This window comes from Alligator sinensis, unplaced genomic scaffold, assembly GCF_000455745.1.
Source record: "Alligator sinensis unplaced genomic scaffold, ASM45574v1 scaffold1719_1, whole genome shotgun sequence".
Taxonomy (NCBI): domain Eukaryota; kingdom Metazoa; phylum Chordata; order Crocodylia; family Alligatoridae; genus Alligator; species Alligator sinensis.
In genome coordinates, this window is record NW_005842507.1 from 337,326 (window position 1) to 351,543 (window position 14,218).

General features: G+C 51.0%; 1 protein-coding gene across 7 annotated transcripts in view; it reads right to left on the bottom strand.

The window, feature by feature from the left end:
• Positions 1 to 5,709: 5,709 nt before the first annotated feature.
• The window catches only part of TAS1R2 (taste 1 receptor member 2), a 19,497-nt gene continuing 10,988 nt past the window's right edge, over positions 5,710 to 14,218 (bottom strand). For 4 of the 7 annotated variants that reach the window (XM_025213138.1, XM_025213133.1, XM_025213132.1 and 1 more), the window contains 4 exons: positions 13,556 to 14,218; positions 12,362 to 12,574; positions 11,643 to 11,763; positions 5,716 to 10,389 (listed from right to left, as the gene is read on the bottom strand). In XM_025213138.1, the coding sequence (XP_025068923.1) occupies positions 9,461 to 10,389; positions 11,643 to 11,763; positions 12,362 to 12,574; positions 13,556 to 14,218 (1,926 nt within the window). In that variant the 3' untranslated portion in view covers positions 5,716 to 9,460. Of the gene's footprint in view, positions 10,390 to 11,642; positions 11,764 to 12,361; positions 12,575 to 13,555 lie in introns of all 7 variants that reach the window. The other 3 variants (XR_003095855.1, XM_025213136.1, XM_025213135.1) reach the window with 3 other exon arrangements.

Consider the following 14,218-nt stretch of genomic DNA (forward strand, 5'->3'; position numbering starts at 1 on the left):
TTGTGAATGTGAAAAGACTGATGTTGCTTGCAAGATGATGGGAGAAGGCTCCTCAGTTTTGCCTGCTAGCTGGCTTTTTCCATCTTCTGGCATAAAAAGCAGGCAATGAAACCAGCCTGTTAATTGAAGGTTTCGTCAGAGCCCAGCTGCATCACTGCTACCCAACAAGTGGCATAAATTTCAAAGTGTTGCCTAGACTGATGGACATTCGCACCACCTGAGCTAAGACTAATAGACATCTGCACCACCTGAGCTAATCCCAGCTAAATGTAACGTTGGGGTGAATGCTTATCACTTCAATCGGTGCCAATCCTGTCATCTTCATGTTGGCACAGCGGTGGTGCAGCTACACCCACGGCTGAGGCAGGTCTGTTTTCAAGTGCATGGAAGGTTTTCCATGGGTTATCATGGACTAAGAAATAATAATGTGGCAGTGGCTGATCTCATCCTAGTTGGCTCCCAATGTTTCTTCTTCACCAGGTGGCTAATTTGTGCATCATAGTTCAGTTCCCCATGCACAGAGCATCCACATCCCACAAGATGCCATTGGGGTTGGCATTGGCCATGCCTCTCTCTTGTGGCTAGTCTCAGTAAGGGGTGAATGTGCATGGATACAGACTTCTCTTCATGGCAATCATGGCCTACAATGAGGCACGTTGGTAGAGCAGGGCAGTGGGGAGCGTTACCGCCTCTGCTTGTGCGGTGCCCATCCAGTGGAGGATTTTGCTCTCCCCAGCTTTTAACCCAGAACCTTTCACTAGACCTGGAGGCAAAAACACACAGGGTACAGTTTGGCCTCTTCACCATCCACTCCTCATTACATCAGGAAAGGTCCTTTCTCTCTCGCACCCCCTTTGTGCCAAAGAAGGACATTTCCCCCATGTGGCCACGTTCACCTCCACAGCTGCCACGGAGCGCCTCAGAAACCCTCTGCACTCCTACAAACTTTTGACTTGGCCAAACATTAGCAAGAGATGCTTCATCCTCCCCCGGGGAGCCCCATTTGCCATGCAAAACTGCCTTAACGTGACGGGGGAAGCAGCCAAATCACCGCGCAGCTGGCGTAGGAAAGGCTGAGACCGGGGTACCGGGGGAATACAGGCTCTTGGCAGATGGAGAAGTTTGCTCTTAATCCCGAGCCGCCCTGGGCCAACTTTGCTGTGGTTTCCCGGGCTGTCAGAGGCCTTTTTATTTGCCATGTGAACCAACCTTGCGGTCTTTAGACAACAACACATAATTTATCTCCTGGAGGGTTTCCCCGGAGAGCGATAAGAGGAGAGGCTCCACAGTGGAATCCGCTGGCAACCACGCAGACTGCGTTCACCTGTTATTCTTCTCAAGCGAGCTGGCTCCAGACCATCGAAAAGCCAGACAGGCCTCCCAGGGGCAGCCTGAGAAACGTGGGGGTAGGTGCGTTCCTCTCCCACTCGCCTGCCGGCTCCGTGAACAAATCCTTCCTACCTACGTGCCCAAGAAGAAGCAGCCTCGGGGAAACTAAGACCTCTCTCCTGGAGGCCAGGGCTGGGGCCAAGACAGTCCATGTTCTGCAGTGGTTGTTAAAGCACTAGGGGAAGGGGGTGCCTCACCTCTGAGTATCCGTCTTGCACCCTGGATCCCATAGCTATGGAAAGCCAAGGCCGGGATGTCTTTTGTTCAGTTCTGCCCCATCTCTTTGCCCTATACGATTCCTTGATGAACAGTATTGAATGCAATGAACCGCAGCCTGACAGGCAGGTTCTTTGCAAGCCAGCCATTGCTATCTGAAGTCAAAACCCATGCAGGGTGGCCGGTCCCCTCAGTTGCCTTGTGATCTTTTCTGACCGGACAGCTGGAGTTTTTTGACTACGAGTCTTCCCCTTGGAGTAAGGAGCACACAGAAACCCCGCCGTGAAAATGTCAAGTGGCTACCGCCTGAGTGGAAGGCACCAGGTTGGCAGCCCTGGTCATGTCCCCAGGGCAGGTACCACCCACCCTGCCAGTGCTCCTCAACCCAGACCTGCTGGGAGACAACGGGACATTCAGCCTCCAGGACACTTCTGGCTTCCATTGTCCTGCTGCATTGGCCAGCAAGGAACCCAGTCTCTGCCAGGTCTTTGAGATCCCTCCTCCACTATTGCTCCACGGCCAGTGCAAAGGGACCAGCATCCTCAGGAAAGGGGCCAAGGACTGAACAGACTGTGGATACTCTCCTTGGGCCCTCCCTGCAATGCATTACCAGGATGGTGCATGGGGGCGGCACTTGCACGGTTGCCCTTGGCCTACCGCTCTGGGGTGTGAATAGGAAATATGTTGTTAAATTGGCCACATTGATGCATATTTTTTAACGGGAAGGTGCCTTGCAATCACTGCTGGGTGTGGAGGGGGCCTGACTCACTAAAACTTTAACCTCTTCTTCCTGCTCCTTGCCCTGGTCCTTCTTTCCCTGCTTGCACTCCCTCTTAGGCTTGGGACCCAGCGGGGGGGAATTGTGCTCAGAGGCTAAGCTTTGCGGCTGTCTTATTTCCCTCGGACAGGCTCGACGCGCAGCTCTGCTCTGCATCCCAACACCTTCAGGCTCAGGGATGTTTGATCCGAACTTTCAGCTTGAATCTCTCTCCCTGGTAAAATCCCAGAGTCCAAGTCTCCGGCAGACAGGGTTGCAGGCTGAGATCAAGAGCACCATCTCCTGGCCAGCCCCAGCACGACGTGCGGCTTTGTACTGTGGCGATGTCCCGCAGTCCTTGACAATTCCTCACATTTAGATTTCCAGCTGGAGCTCGGGGCTGATGGGCTGGCATGGCATGGGAGCAGCTGGGGGAGAGGAGGAAGAGAGATGGCAAAGGGAGAGGGAAAGAAACAGAAAAGGAGCTAGGGAGATGGCAAAGGCACCGCCAAACCAAGAGGCCTCCACTTGGCTAGGAAACCCACTCCGGTGTTTGCATTTTAACCCCTTATTTTTTTTTCTTGAGGCATTTCATGCTTTTCTGTGTATACCACTTCAGTGGTTCCTTCCTGTCCCTCAAACCAGCTCTCCTCTTCTTCACATTTTCCTTTCCAGCCAGCCTGCGCCTCCCCTTCTCACTTCTGCAGCAACCTGTGCTGTGCATCCACCCCCCCACTGCTTTCCATCCTTCTCACCTTCTCCCAGGTTGCTCTCCATCATTTCCCCTTTGCTACTCTCCTTTGCTCTGCTGACCCCACCATTTCTCCAGTACGGACCCTCAGGCACCAAACTGATGGAGGGGACTCTCCATGCCCCTTCTTTCGTTCCTCCCTTTATCAAGAGTGATTGGCCTGGGAAGCCTGCCAATGCCACCCCCTCCGGTAGCTTGAGAGCCCTCACCAGCCTACTGCATCCTCCTTTCCTGTGCCCGCTCCCTCTGTGCCCAGCCTCTCCCTCGGGTGGGATTAAACAGTGGGTCTTGGTGCCCTCCAAGTCTTGTGTGCAGCCAAGGAAATGTGAGAGGGGAGAAGTTCTCAGTGCAAACACTTTAGAGATTGACACTGCTTTGATGAATTAGCCAAAGCTCCTAGGTCAAGGTTGGAAGCGGCTTGTCCCAAAGCACAAGACCCGTCGAGGTGCAGAGGAGGTGACCCATGGACCTGTGCATGTGCAGATCCATCTGTCCCTTAACTGCTGGGGGAAACCATGAAGTGGCAGCTCCCGAGGGTCCTGTTTGCATCTAAAATGAGCTCAAGTGACCAAAGCTCACATCCTGCTCTAAGTCGTTCCAAAGTTTGGATCGGTCCAGATCTGGAGGAGCTACAGGGCTCAGACTGTTATCCAGGGGCCTGGTTTGGGCTCCTTGCTACAGAAAAGCTTGCATCCCAGAGAGGAGGTGCTGTTGTAGGCAACTCATTGACATTCCCTTTAAAACACAGGCTGACCTCAGTGCCTAGGGCAGCGGCTCCCAATCTGTGGCACGGGTACCGGTACGCAGACAACCAGTCAGCGGTACGCGTTCAGATTTATTATAATTACTTTATATGCCAAAAATCTGCTGGTGGTACTTAAAGCTGAGCTGAAAACTTTTCTTAAGGTCGTATCATTTTAAATTGGTGGTGCGTAATCTGTCAGAGTTTGGGAACGGCTGGCGTAGGGTGTCTTACCTGTGACTCTTCGAAGGGAAGGTAGAGGCGGTGACACTCAGCTGTAGCAGGAAACTATTGTGAAACATAGAAAGCATCTCCTGCCAGGACAGGATGCAGCCGTCTAAAGAGATCAATTTGATAGTGGTCTGATCCTGTTCTGTGTCTGATCTCGGACAGCAGCTCCAAATGAAGACATGCACCAGCCTCACTGAGTCTGTGTGTTCAAATGACCGGTCATCACAAATTGACCCCATAGCCACCAACTCCGTGAAAGTCCCCCACCCCACCCCCTTCCTTGTCAGACCACTTCTATTACTGCTCTGCTGGCACAATTCAAGGGTGAAAATAATCTGTGTGTAAAGTTCCCGTATGCGGCAAATAGCCTGCTTCCAGCTACTGCGGGGACATTGCTGTTGCTGTGGTCACTGGAAGAAGGTTGATCTCAGCCAAGGGCTTTCCTGCGGGTAAGAGATTCCCTTCTTCTTCCTGGGGGTGGGAAACCAGATCCCCCTCCTGAGAAGCAGGTGCTGAAAGAAGGGAATTTTTTACCTGCCTTGCAGGCTGCTTAATAGCAAAAGGAGACCGTGCCGGATGAGAGCTAGATGCCCAAAACTGCATGCAATGCCTACAGCTCAGGTGGACGCAGTCTCTCCTCTTTCTGGATGTCCTACAGCAGCAGGCTACAGATCAGTGAACAGAGTCACCCTTGCCAGCATGCCCCAAATTTTGCCTTAAATGCAGCAGTTAGACTAAGACAGAGGCTCCTGCAGAATTCATGCACAACCATGTAAAGGCAAAACCAAAGGCCAGGGGTGGCAGCAGATCTGGTCTGCACAGGGTAGGAAAAGGAATAGGAGCGTGCCCCTGGCAAGGCATGGATAAGCCACACAGCCTCCCTGCTCTATTCAGCAAGGGGACGTTTGAATGCAGAAGTAGGAGCAAGCCACATCTTCTCTGGAGACTGCTGCTGCCACCATGAGAGAAGGTACCTGATTCTTTCCCAGCAGATAATTCTGGAGACCAAGCTGCCGTGGAAATTGCGCTTGAATTGATCTCCACCATCTCCAAGGGTCAGCAGTGCAAAGAGTGCTGCCTTCGGTAGACTCGGGTTATCGGAGCACACTCCACGCGTGCTGTGCACGCTGCAGGATTGAGACACCGAACCCCGCTTGCCTGGGTTGTACAATGGGATTGTTCAGACCCCAGCTGGCTGGTTCTCCTCTTTGTGAAACAAGGAAACCTGTCATATCAACCCAGTTTACCTGTTAGAACAATCATAGAAATTATGGAAAGTTAGGGTTGGAAAGGACCTCAGGAGCTCATCCAGTCCAACGACCTGTTCAAAGCAGGACCATTCCCAACTACATCCTCCCAGCCAGGCCTCAAAAACCTCCAAGGATGGAGATGCCGCCACCTCTCTAAGTAACCTGTTCCAGTGCTTCACCGCCCTCCTAGTGAGAGAGTTTTTCCTAATATCCAACCTCAACCTCCCTTGCTGCAACGTGAGCCCATTGCTTCTTGTCCTGTCATCTGCCCCCACTGAAAACAGTCCAGCTCCATCCTGTTTGGATCCACCCTGCAGGTATTTGAAGGCTGCTATCAAATCTCCTCTGTCTTCTCTTCACCAGACTAAATAAGCCCAGGTCCCTCAGCCTCTCCTCACAAGCCATGTGCCCCAGCCCCCAAACCATTTTGGTTGCCCTCCACTGGACTCTCTCCACCTTGTCCACATCCCTTCTATACCCCTTGATTTTGCAGCTTGATTCTGCTGATTTACCTACAGTTTTAGTTAGATAATGGGGTTTGCCTGCTTTGTTCTTGGGCACTCAGACACCGTGCCAGCTTCTCAGGGACTTTTCTGCCCTTTGCACTTCCGTAGTGTGGACTGATTTCATAGCTGCTTAATATCTGTGCATCTAAATAACCACGGTGTTGACACTTGAATTGCTAATCTGCTTCCCTGGCTGTATCTGCTCATGACAGTATTGCTAGATCCCTCCCTTTTACTGCAGGTCCCTCAATACCTGGCATTTTCCTTGCAGCACCAACTTCTGGAGTCGTGTGAATAGGTGAGAATCTCACTTTGAAGGGGAGAGCATTTCTGGCCGTCATGATTGCAGTGACAAGCTGATCAATGTGACCCTAATGAACTGTTCAAAACCCCAGAGAGCAAATGAGATGAACCCATTAAAATATGATTTTAATGTGTCATTAAAAATCTTGTGAGTTTTTTTTGGTGCCTGATTCATGATTTCTTGGAAGCTCACTGAAGGCAAAGCCAAAGACAAGGCAGAAAACCTAAGCTCCTCCGTTTGTTGGAAAGATTAAATTACCTCTGCATCCATTTGTGCTACAGAAGAATTAGCTGCATCTTTTCCCATCTCTCTGACTTGCCTTTCTCATCCTACCAGGTCTAGGTTACTCCTTCTTCCCTCTTAGCTTCACTTTCAATCTTAGCTTTCACTGGCTTTTCAAGAGACCTAACACAAAGGTCCATTCAGTGCAAAGCATATAGCAGGGCCCTTTGCCAGGAGCAGTTCAAAGTGTTTTGACACTTGTTCATATCCCTTCAGCTTCTGTGTGTTCAATGTGGTTTGTATTAGCACCCCGGAGCAATGTGTGGCTGAAGGAAGCGGGCGGAGGACTGGTTTTTGGGATCCATCCAAGAAGTGTCGTACTCAATCTGGGCTCTTACAACTACTTATCTAACATGGTACATCAGATGGTTTGATCTGCCAATTAGCCTCAGTCAGAGCCGCTAACCGAAAGCAGATGGATCTATACATTATTATATGGAAAAATCTGCCACTTCCCTTTTTCCTGGAGAGTAGAAGAGCTTGGTTGGTGCAACTCCCCCACTCCTCCCCACCTCCCCAGACAGCAGCGTGTCTTGGAGGTGTGGGGCTGAGGATGAACAACTGTGGATGCTCTGATACAAAGGAGCGTGGGAGCACAGGGGAGAAGGTAGAAGTCAGTCGAAGGGTGGTGACCGCCACAGGGGAGGACTGGAAATGTGCTTGAGATGTGCCCTTGACTCGTTGCCTTTCGGACACATGGGAATTGTGCCTTGAGATCCTGTAAAGACAACCCACCAGGCCCCACTCTCCTTCCCCTTCCCTGGGGGCGGCAGGGTCTCTGCCCCCCATCCTGGGCAGAGAGTTCGAACGTCTTGGGCAGACAGAGGAAGGCATCGTGGCCCAATGAAAATGTTGGGAACTTTCTCCTCCGTCCCCGCATCTTCCCGCCTTCCCCCAAACGCACACAGACACGTTTATCAGCTTCAAAAAGAGAGCTGTTGAAATAGCATTAGGGGCCTGATTTAAAGTCACAAAAGCCATGAAATTCAGAGTTAAGGCTAAAAATCCACTTGACATCCTGGCCTTAAGTCATAAAAGGCATGAGTCAAAGGCAGCCTCCGAACGCTCAGTGCCTGAGCTGCAACTCCAGGTTTTCTGGCTTCCGGATGGGGAGGGAGAGTGCAAGTCCGATCCCTTAATGAGATTTAAATGAGCTGATAGGCTAACCTCAAAGATGGAGAGGTGCAGTTTGAATTGGCAGCAAGTTGCTTATCCAAACCCTGTAGTCTGGGAATTGGGCTGGAAAAGCTTTTTCTCTTCTCCCAGGGGGTTCAGAGTATCTGCATCTGCCCCTGCCTTTAGCCAGGCTGTTCTGGGGCACAGGATCCTCCGCAGCTCCGAAATCAGGATGGTCTGTGATGCCCTTACCATCCTGGGGATGTGTCACTAGCAGAGCCCGAGATGGCAGGCAGTGCGCTCTGTTGTGCAGGAGTCCAGACTGGGACGTGGGAGCCCTGGTTCTGCACCGGGTTGCTGATCTGCTGTGGGACCGTCCCCTCCCTGGTCCACCAGTTGTCTTGTCCATTAGGTTGTCACTTTCTGCTCGCTTTTGATGCCCAACCCAATGGTCACCACCTCACCTGGATTCTCTAGATCAGCGGTGGGCAAGGTTTTGCAGTGGCAGGCCAGATCAGCCAGCTCAGGTCTGAAATGGGCTGGTGCATCTGTCCATTGCTGCCTCTCCCTGTTGCCTGGCCATGGCATGAGCAAAGCCCCCCACCCCCAGCTCTGTTGGCTGGATGCAATAGCTCCCTATCTGGCCTATAGACTGTATGTTGCTAATCTCTGCTCTAGATTATCATAATCCCAAATCTTGGGTGCCTTAGTCCTTTGTCAGACTTGAGTAAATCTGAACAAACCACGTCTGTTTTAATGACTTTTTTATTATGGGAGAAGCACAAAACTCTACCAGCATCAGACTCCTACAGGCCTGTGTCACCTGGAACGGGCTGCCCATTACTTTCTGGTGTGTTTGTTCATTCGGATAACCATGCTAGTTGTCTACCTTGCCTGGATGGTTGGATGTGTCCTTCCTGCAGTTCACATATCCATGATGTTTTGCTCGCTTGGGTTTGGTGGAATGGAAAACCTGCAGCCGTGGCTATCTATCTGTGGTTGGTTGAGACAAAATAGTTATTGATGGTTACTGAGTTTGGGGTGCAGGTTTTTGGAGACCTCTTAAGGGCCCACATTATTGTGGCAGAGCTGAGCATCTGAAAGTGCACAGAGCTTTCAACACAAAGCCTTCCAAGCCTCTAGTGGAGGTATCCAAAATGAGTAGCCTGTTAAGGAAAATTTGGGAGCTTAATTTCTTGTCACCCTTGCTAACAGCTGCATTGCGCTATAATGGCATCCACAGGATTGGACCCCACTGATTGCACGCAGTCGGCCTGTGGAGAGCTCCTCACAGCATCGAGCTATAGTGGGGACCCGGAGGACTCAGAAGTCTAGCTGTGTGAAGGCAGAGCCACTTCATCCTGGCAGTGCCCAAAACAGGTATTTTCCAACCAACCTGCAGGGTAGCACTCGGCTCCTGACTCTACAGGCAATGAAATGAGAGCAGCAGGGGGGAGTCCGGTGGGAATTTCTCGCAGGGCATTGAAGCTAAAGGATGGGACACTGTCATTGCACATGTTACTTTCCCTGAAGGCAATAGCCTTAATCCCCTCATTAAAGGTCAGTGATTTAAGTGGCAAATGAAAGAACCAGAGATTAGGATAGTGATGGGCTGGCCTGGGCCTTGAGTTTGGGAATGGGATTGTCAAATTTCTTGGAATGATGACTTCAGGTTAATCATCGCCGTGCAGCACCTGGTGACTTCCAGCTGGTCCCCTTAGTCCTTATGTGAAAACTCCTCCATCCACCCCACTGTTTCTCCGTCTTTGTTGGCTTCAAATAAAAAAAACCCAACATTATCCCATTAGAAGGGAATTTGCAGGACTCACACATTTATGAGACTCCAACATAGGAAAACATTGGAATTGGGACTTCTTCCATGGGAGGGCTGTATCTCTTGAGCTACAGTCATCAGACTATTTCTGCCTCATGGTATAAGTCTGGATGTCTGTTTGGAAGTAAGCTGACGTGTTGCGTTCTGGGTGGAAGAAAATGATATAACACTTGGGACCAAAGTAACCTATGACAATCCCAAGCAAATTGACTACATTGAATAGGGCATTGAAGAAGGGTACCAGCACCCCTGGGTACGCAGTTATGGCCACAAAGAGTATAACCCAAGTGGTGAAGTAGGAAGTTGTCCATAGCGCGATGTACTTGGCTTCATTGTAGTTCTTGGGAAACTCTTTGCCGACGTAGGCAAAACAGAAGCACAGAACGGAGAGGGACATATCTAAGGCAGTGTCCAACATTTCGAGAAACGCATGAGTCTTCTTGCAATCCAGCACCAATATTGCAGGGTTGTCCTCTAAGGGCAACTCGACAGGAGCCGGTGAGCTGATAATAAAGTTGATCATCAGAGTAACAGCTTTCAAAGCTAAAACCACAGCCATGAAAATGTATGGCCCTTTGTACTTGGTCCAGTAGTTATAGGCTTTGGGCAGCTTTGCCATGAGCTTGAAGATGCAGACTATCTGGAGGGACCTGATCACGATGCAGGAGATGCACAGAGTGAAGCAGAAGCTGTACACGGTATGCCGCCACACGCACTTGAACGCTGTTGGGATTCCTACGTACGCAAGGATGATGAGGAAACAAATGACCAGAGATGCCAACATGAGCAAGCACATCCCACCTCCTGCAGACTTCACCACGGGGGTACGCAAATGAAAGGCAAATGTGAGCAGTGTTGCTAGAGTGGTTAAAAGGCCCAACAGTGAGACTATCAATAGCACCACAGCTCTGTGATCGTCCCAGGCCAGATATGTCACAACCTTTGGGTAGCACGCTTGACTTCTGACATTGGACCAGTGGGTGGCAGGACAAGGCTGACAGTTGTAGTGGTCTGTAAAACAAAACCGGACCTTCGTGAGTCAATTGAGGGTGGTTCCTCCTATATATATATGCCTAGTAAAATCTGGTGGGAGTGCTTTTGGATTTGGGCAGTCATACCATCTCAGACTGATATGATAATATCTCGCTAACTAAGTCAGATCTGACCTGCCTGCGGCAGGAATGGGAGACCTCCAAACAACACCCAAAGAAGGGGTATATCGCAGTAACTAAAATGACCTTGTGCCACCTGTGCAGCACCTTGCGCCCCAAGGAGTAGGGCAGGACTGCTTGTGAGATAAGGGATTTGCTTCCTGATGGATAGCTGACCTGATGCTCAGGCTCCTCTTAGGGAGGCACTGCTGTTTTCAGGCCAAGTTTTAAAGCAAATGAGAAGTAAAACACTGCGTGGTTCTCAGCGATCCAAGAGAGGACGAGTGTGGATTTGTAATGAGACTTGAGTCCCAGTGGGGGCTGATGAGATTCTCCCTCCCAAAATCTCCCTAATGTTTCCACTTGGCAGTAATATCTTCTGTGTACGGTTTCTCTGTTGTGCTCCAAATAACGTGGACAGTGACCAAGTTTCCTTGCATGGTTTTGTCTGGGCTGTTTCAGGACGTATGGTGCTTTGCAAACATAATGCCTATATTGTGGGACATCCTCGAATGGGAGCACATTTAAGCAACCAGGATGTTCATTTTGGTAAGGAGGGGAACTATGGCAGGCTTGCCTGTGGTTACGGGAGGAACGTGCGTTAGAAGTCAGGACTTGCAACCCCTCCTCCCCTTCACTAATTACAAAGCATCTGGAATGACGATAATCAGCCTGGCCTTGGGGTTATCTTATCATTCCTACAGTGGCCTTGCCAATGTTGAGGTCCTCTCATGCTGGGCGTTGCACAACCACATTCCCTGTCCCAGCGTCTGCAATCTAAATGAACAAGACTGTTATCCTCACTTTGCAGAGATGGGACCGAGCAGAAGAGAGGTGGCTAAAATCATGCAGGACGTGTGGGGTGGAGCCCAGAACCGAACCTAGTTCGTCCAACTCCTTATCCAGTGCTGCCTTCAAAGATTTATTGCAAAGCCAGAAGACACTATTAGGTCTGATCTCATGCATCACATAAGGCAGAGGTTTCACTGCCTACTACCTGTTCCCAGGGCCAAGAAACGCTTGTTCTGGGCTCCGTCCTCTACCGGGTACCAACGCTGCAGGATGGCACGAAAACAACATGCAATGGAGGCTTGTAAACTGCATTTTGCTTACCGCTCTCATTGAAGTAAGTCCCTGCTTCACAGTCAACACACTCAAAACAGCAGGGATGGAGGCCAATGGGCTTTTTCCGTTGCCCGGGGATGCACTGGTAGGAACAGATGGATACAGGCACCTGGATGTAAAGAAATTTGAGGAAGAGCCTATAACAACGTATAGGAAGAACCTATAACAATGTACAGTTCAGCTGAGAGAGCCTGAAATGACTTCATGACAGTTATTATTATCCATGTTCACTTGGCCACAACATGGAAAGGAAAGGATACACAGCTGGGATAAAGCCAACCAGATCATGTGCTGCCTTGAAAGAGGACACAAAGTGCGATGGCTTGGGCAAAGAGCTCTCGTGATAAATAAATTGCTATTTTCCAATTACCCAGACATGGAGCTCAGGAATGCTGCATTGCCTTTAAATGGAAAGGATGGCCCAGAATAGCCCAAAAGGCATCACGGGGACCTGGATATAAGCTGACCAGCCACTGGGTGTCACTGCTGCATCAGAGAAACCGTGGGACGGACGGTTCTTCTGACGGAGACAATTTTGAATTTTAAAGCAAAGGGGCAAACATTCACACCTCCTTTGCCTACACAAGCAGCAGCCTGGGCCTGCTTCTGTTGCATGTCCCCGGACTGGCACACGTGCCAGAATTGACATACTGTTCATCGGGCACAACCAGCCCGCGTGATGTGAGAATCGGGTGGAGGGCACTTGCCTCATTGCCTGGAGTATGCCAAGAGATGTTGTCCGTGCCGAACAGCAGCTTCTGGTGCTTGGTGCTGTAGTAAGCGATCTTCTTGAACAGGTGGTTGTCTTGGTCCCACCGCCACTGCACAATCACAAAGCTGTTTGGAGGATCGCCGTTCTCATCGAACTGGATCTTGTTGTCGAGCAGAGAGAAATCCACCTGGCGCACCTCCGGCAGCAACTGCGAGTGGAGAAGGCAGAGAAGGGCGATCAGTGCATGCGGAGGACTGCTGGGCACTGGAGCTCGAAGAGCGGCTGAAAGTGTGTTTCTGGTGTCCTTGAGGACTTGCAAGCGCTTGATCTGGACTCGGGAGGGGGGCTCTCCCCTGCAAGCTTGCCCCGGGATCTGAGAGTCATGCTGGGGTTCTCAGCAAAGACTAGGCCACAAGAGTCTCTGACAAAAGTCAGAAGAAAGTCCAGCTTAATTCCCTGGAGCCAGGTTGGCATTGCAGGAGGCTTAAGGTGCAGATCCTAACAACCTGTGCAGCACCTTACGCCCCGCAGAGTAGGGCAGGACTGCTTGTGAGAGGAGGGATGAGTGGTAGATGCTGCCACCCAGCCTTGGGGGAATGGACCTGACTCTCCAAGGGCGGTGGAGCAGGTCTGTTGAGCGAGACAATGCCATTTGGGTGGCTGCTTAGCTGAGATGAGACCCGGGAACTACAGGAAGGGCTGTTGACACGCTTGGTGGGTGGTTCTCTGAGTTCAAACCAATCCAGCCCCCCAAGCTCCTCGTGTCTGTGGAAATAAACCCTCTTCTCATAATGATGGTATCACAAAGCTACAGCCAGACTGATGGAAGCGATGCATGCACCTGCATGGAGATGGCTCTAATGCGGCCAGGTCTCTCCGCCGGTGGGAGGGTCTGCTGTAGGCCTGTGAAAGCTCGTTAGTGTCTGCACATGGCTTATTTAACCTAACACGGAGGCATCCTGCATCTGCCCCTGCTGCCCAAGGAGACTATTTCTAGAACGGCCATGCTGTGTGTGAGGCCCTGGGAGCAAGTCCTTTGATTTCTCTCATACAGACCACCAAGTTGCCATTGGAGATGGTTTCTAGCCACTGGGGCTGGATTAGACCTGTAGGTTAAACCCTCTACAGTCCTCTCCCAGTCCTTTGAACCAGCTCGTCATTAAAGCAAGGCCCTCAACACAACACCCACCTGCCAGGGGTACACCGCCCGCTTGTGACATCCCGCGGAGCTGCAGCGCAGGAGCCGGTGCAAAGCGTGAGCAATGACGTAGACCGCGGAGTAGACGTTGAAGTCTATGCGCTCCCCGGAGTCCCTCAGCTCCTTCTCTTTTTGCTTGGCCGCTGACAAGCACCGGTCACATACTTGGTTGCATGTTCCTGGGTCACTTGCCCATGTTCCAGCTCCTTCGGTCTGGTTGGAAGGAGCCTTGACCCTGAAGGTATTGAAACCAGGGATGGGGACCTCTCTGACTGCCACCCCCAAGAAGGTGCCCAACCTACTGATGTTGGTAATGCTATGCAAACTGGGATCGGTGGCCCAGGCTTCGGTGCCAATCCACACCAAGTCTGTAATGTTCTGGCGGATGGCCTCCTGGAAGAAGAACGGGAGCGTCAAGTCCAAGGTCAGAACAAGGACCACCTTGGCAGTGCTCTGGTGGAGCATGTTAATAATGTCCTGGACCTTCGCTTGCTGCTCTAGCGACAGCTTCTTGCTCTCACGGGGCACCGGGATGCTCTCCTGAAACGCTATACAGACCCCCGTAGCCCAGAACTGCAAGAGCTTCAGATTCTCCTGCCCATAATCATCGTCGCCGAACAGCACAATGACCCAGTTCCAGTGAAAATGCTTCAG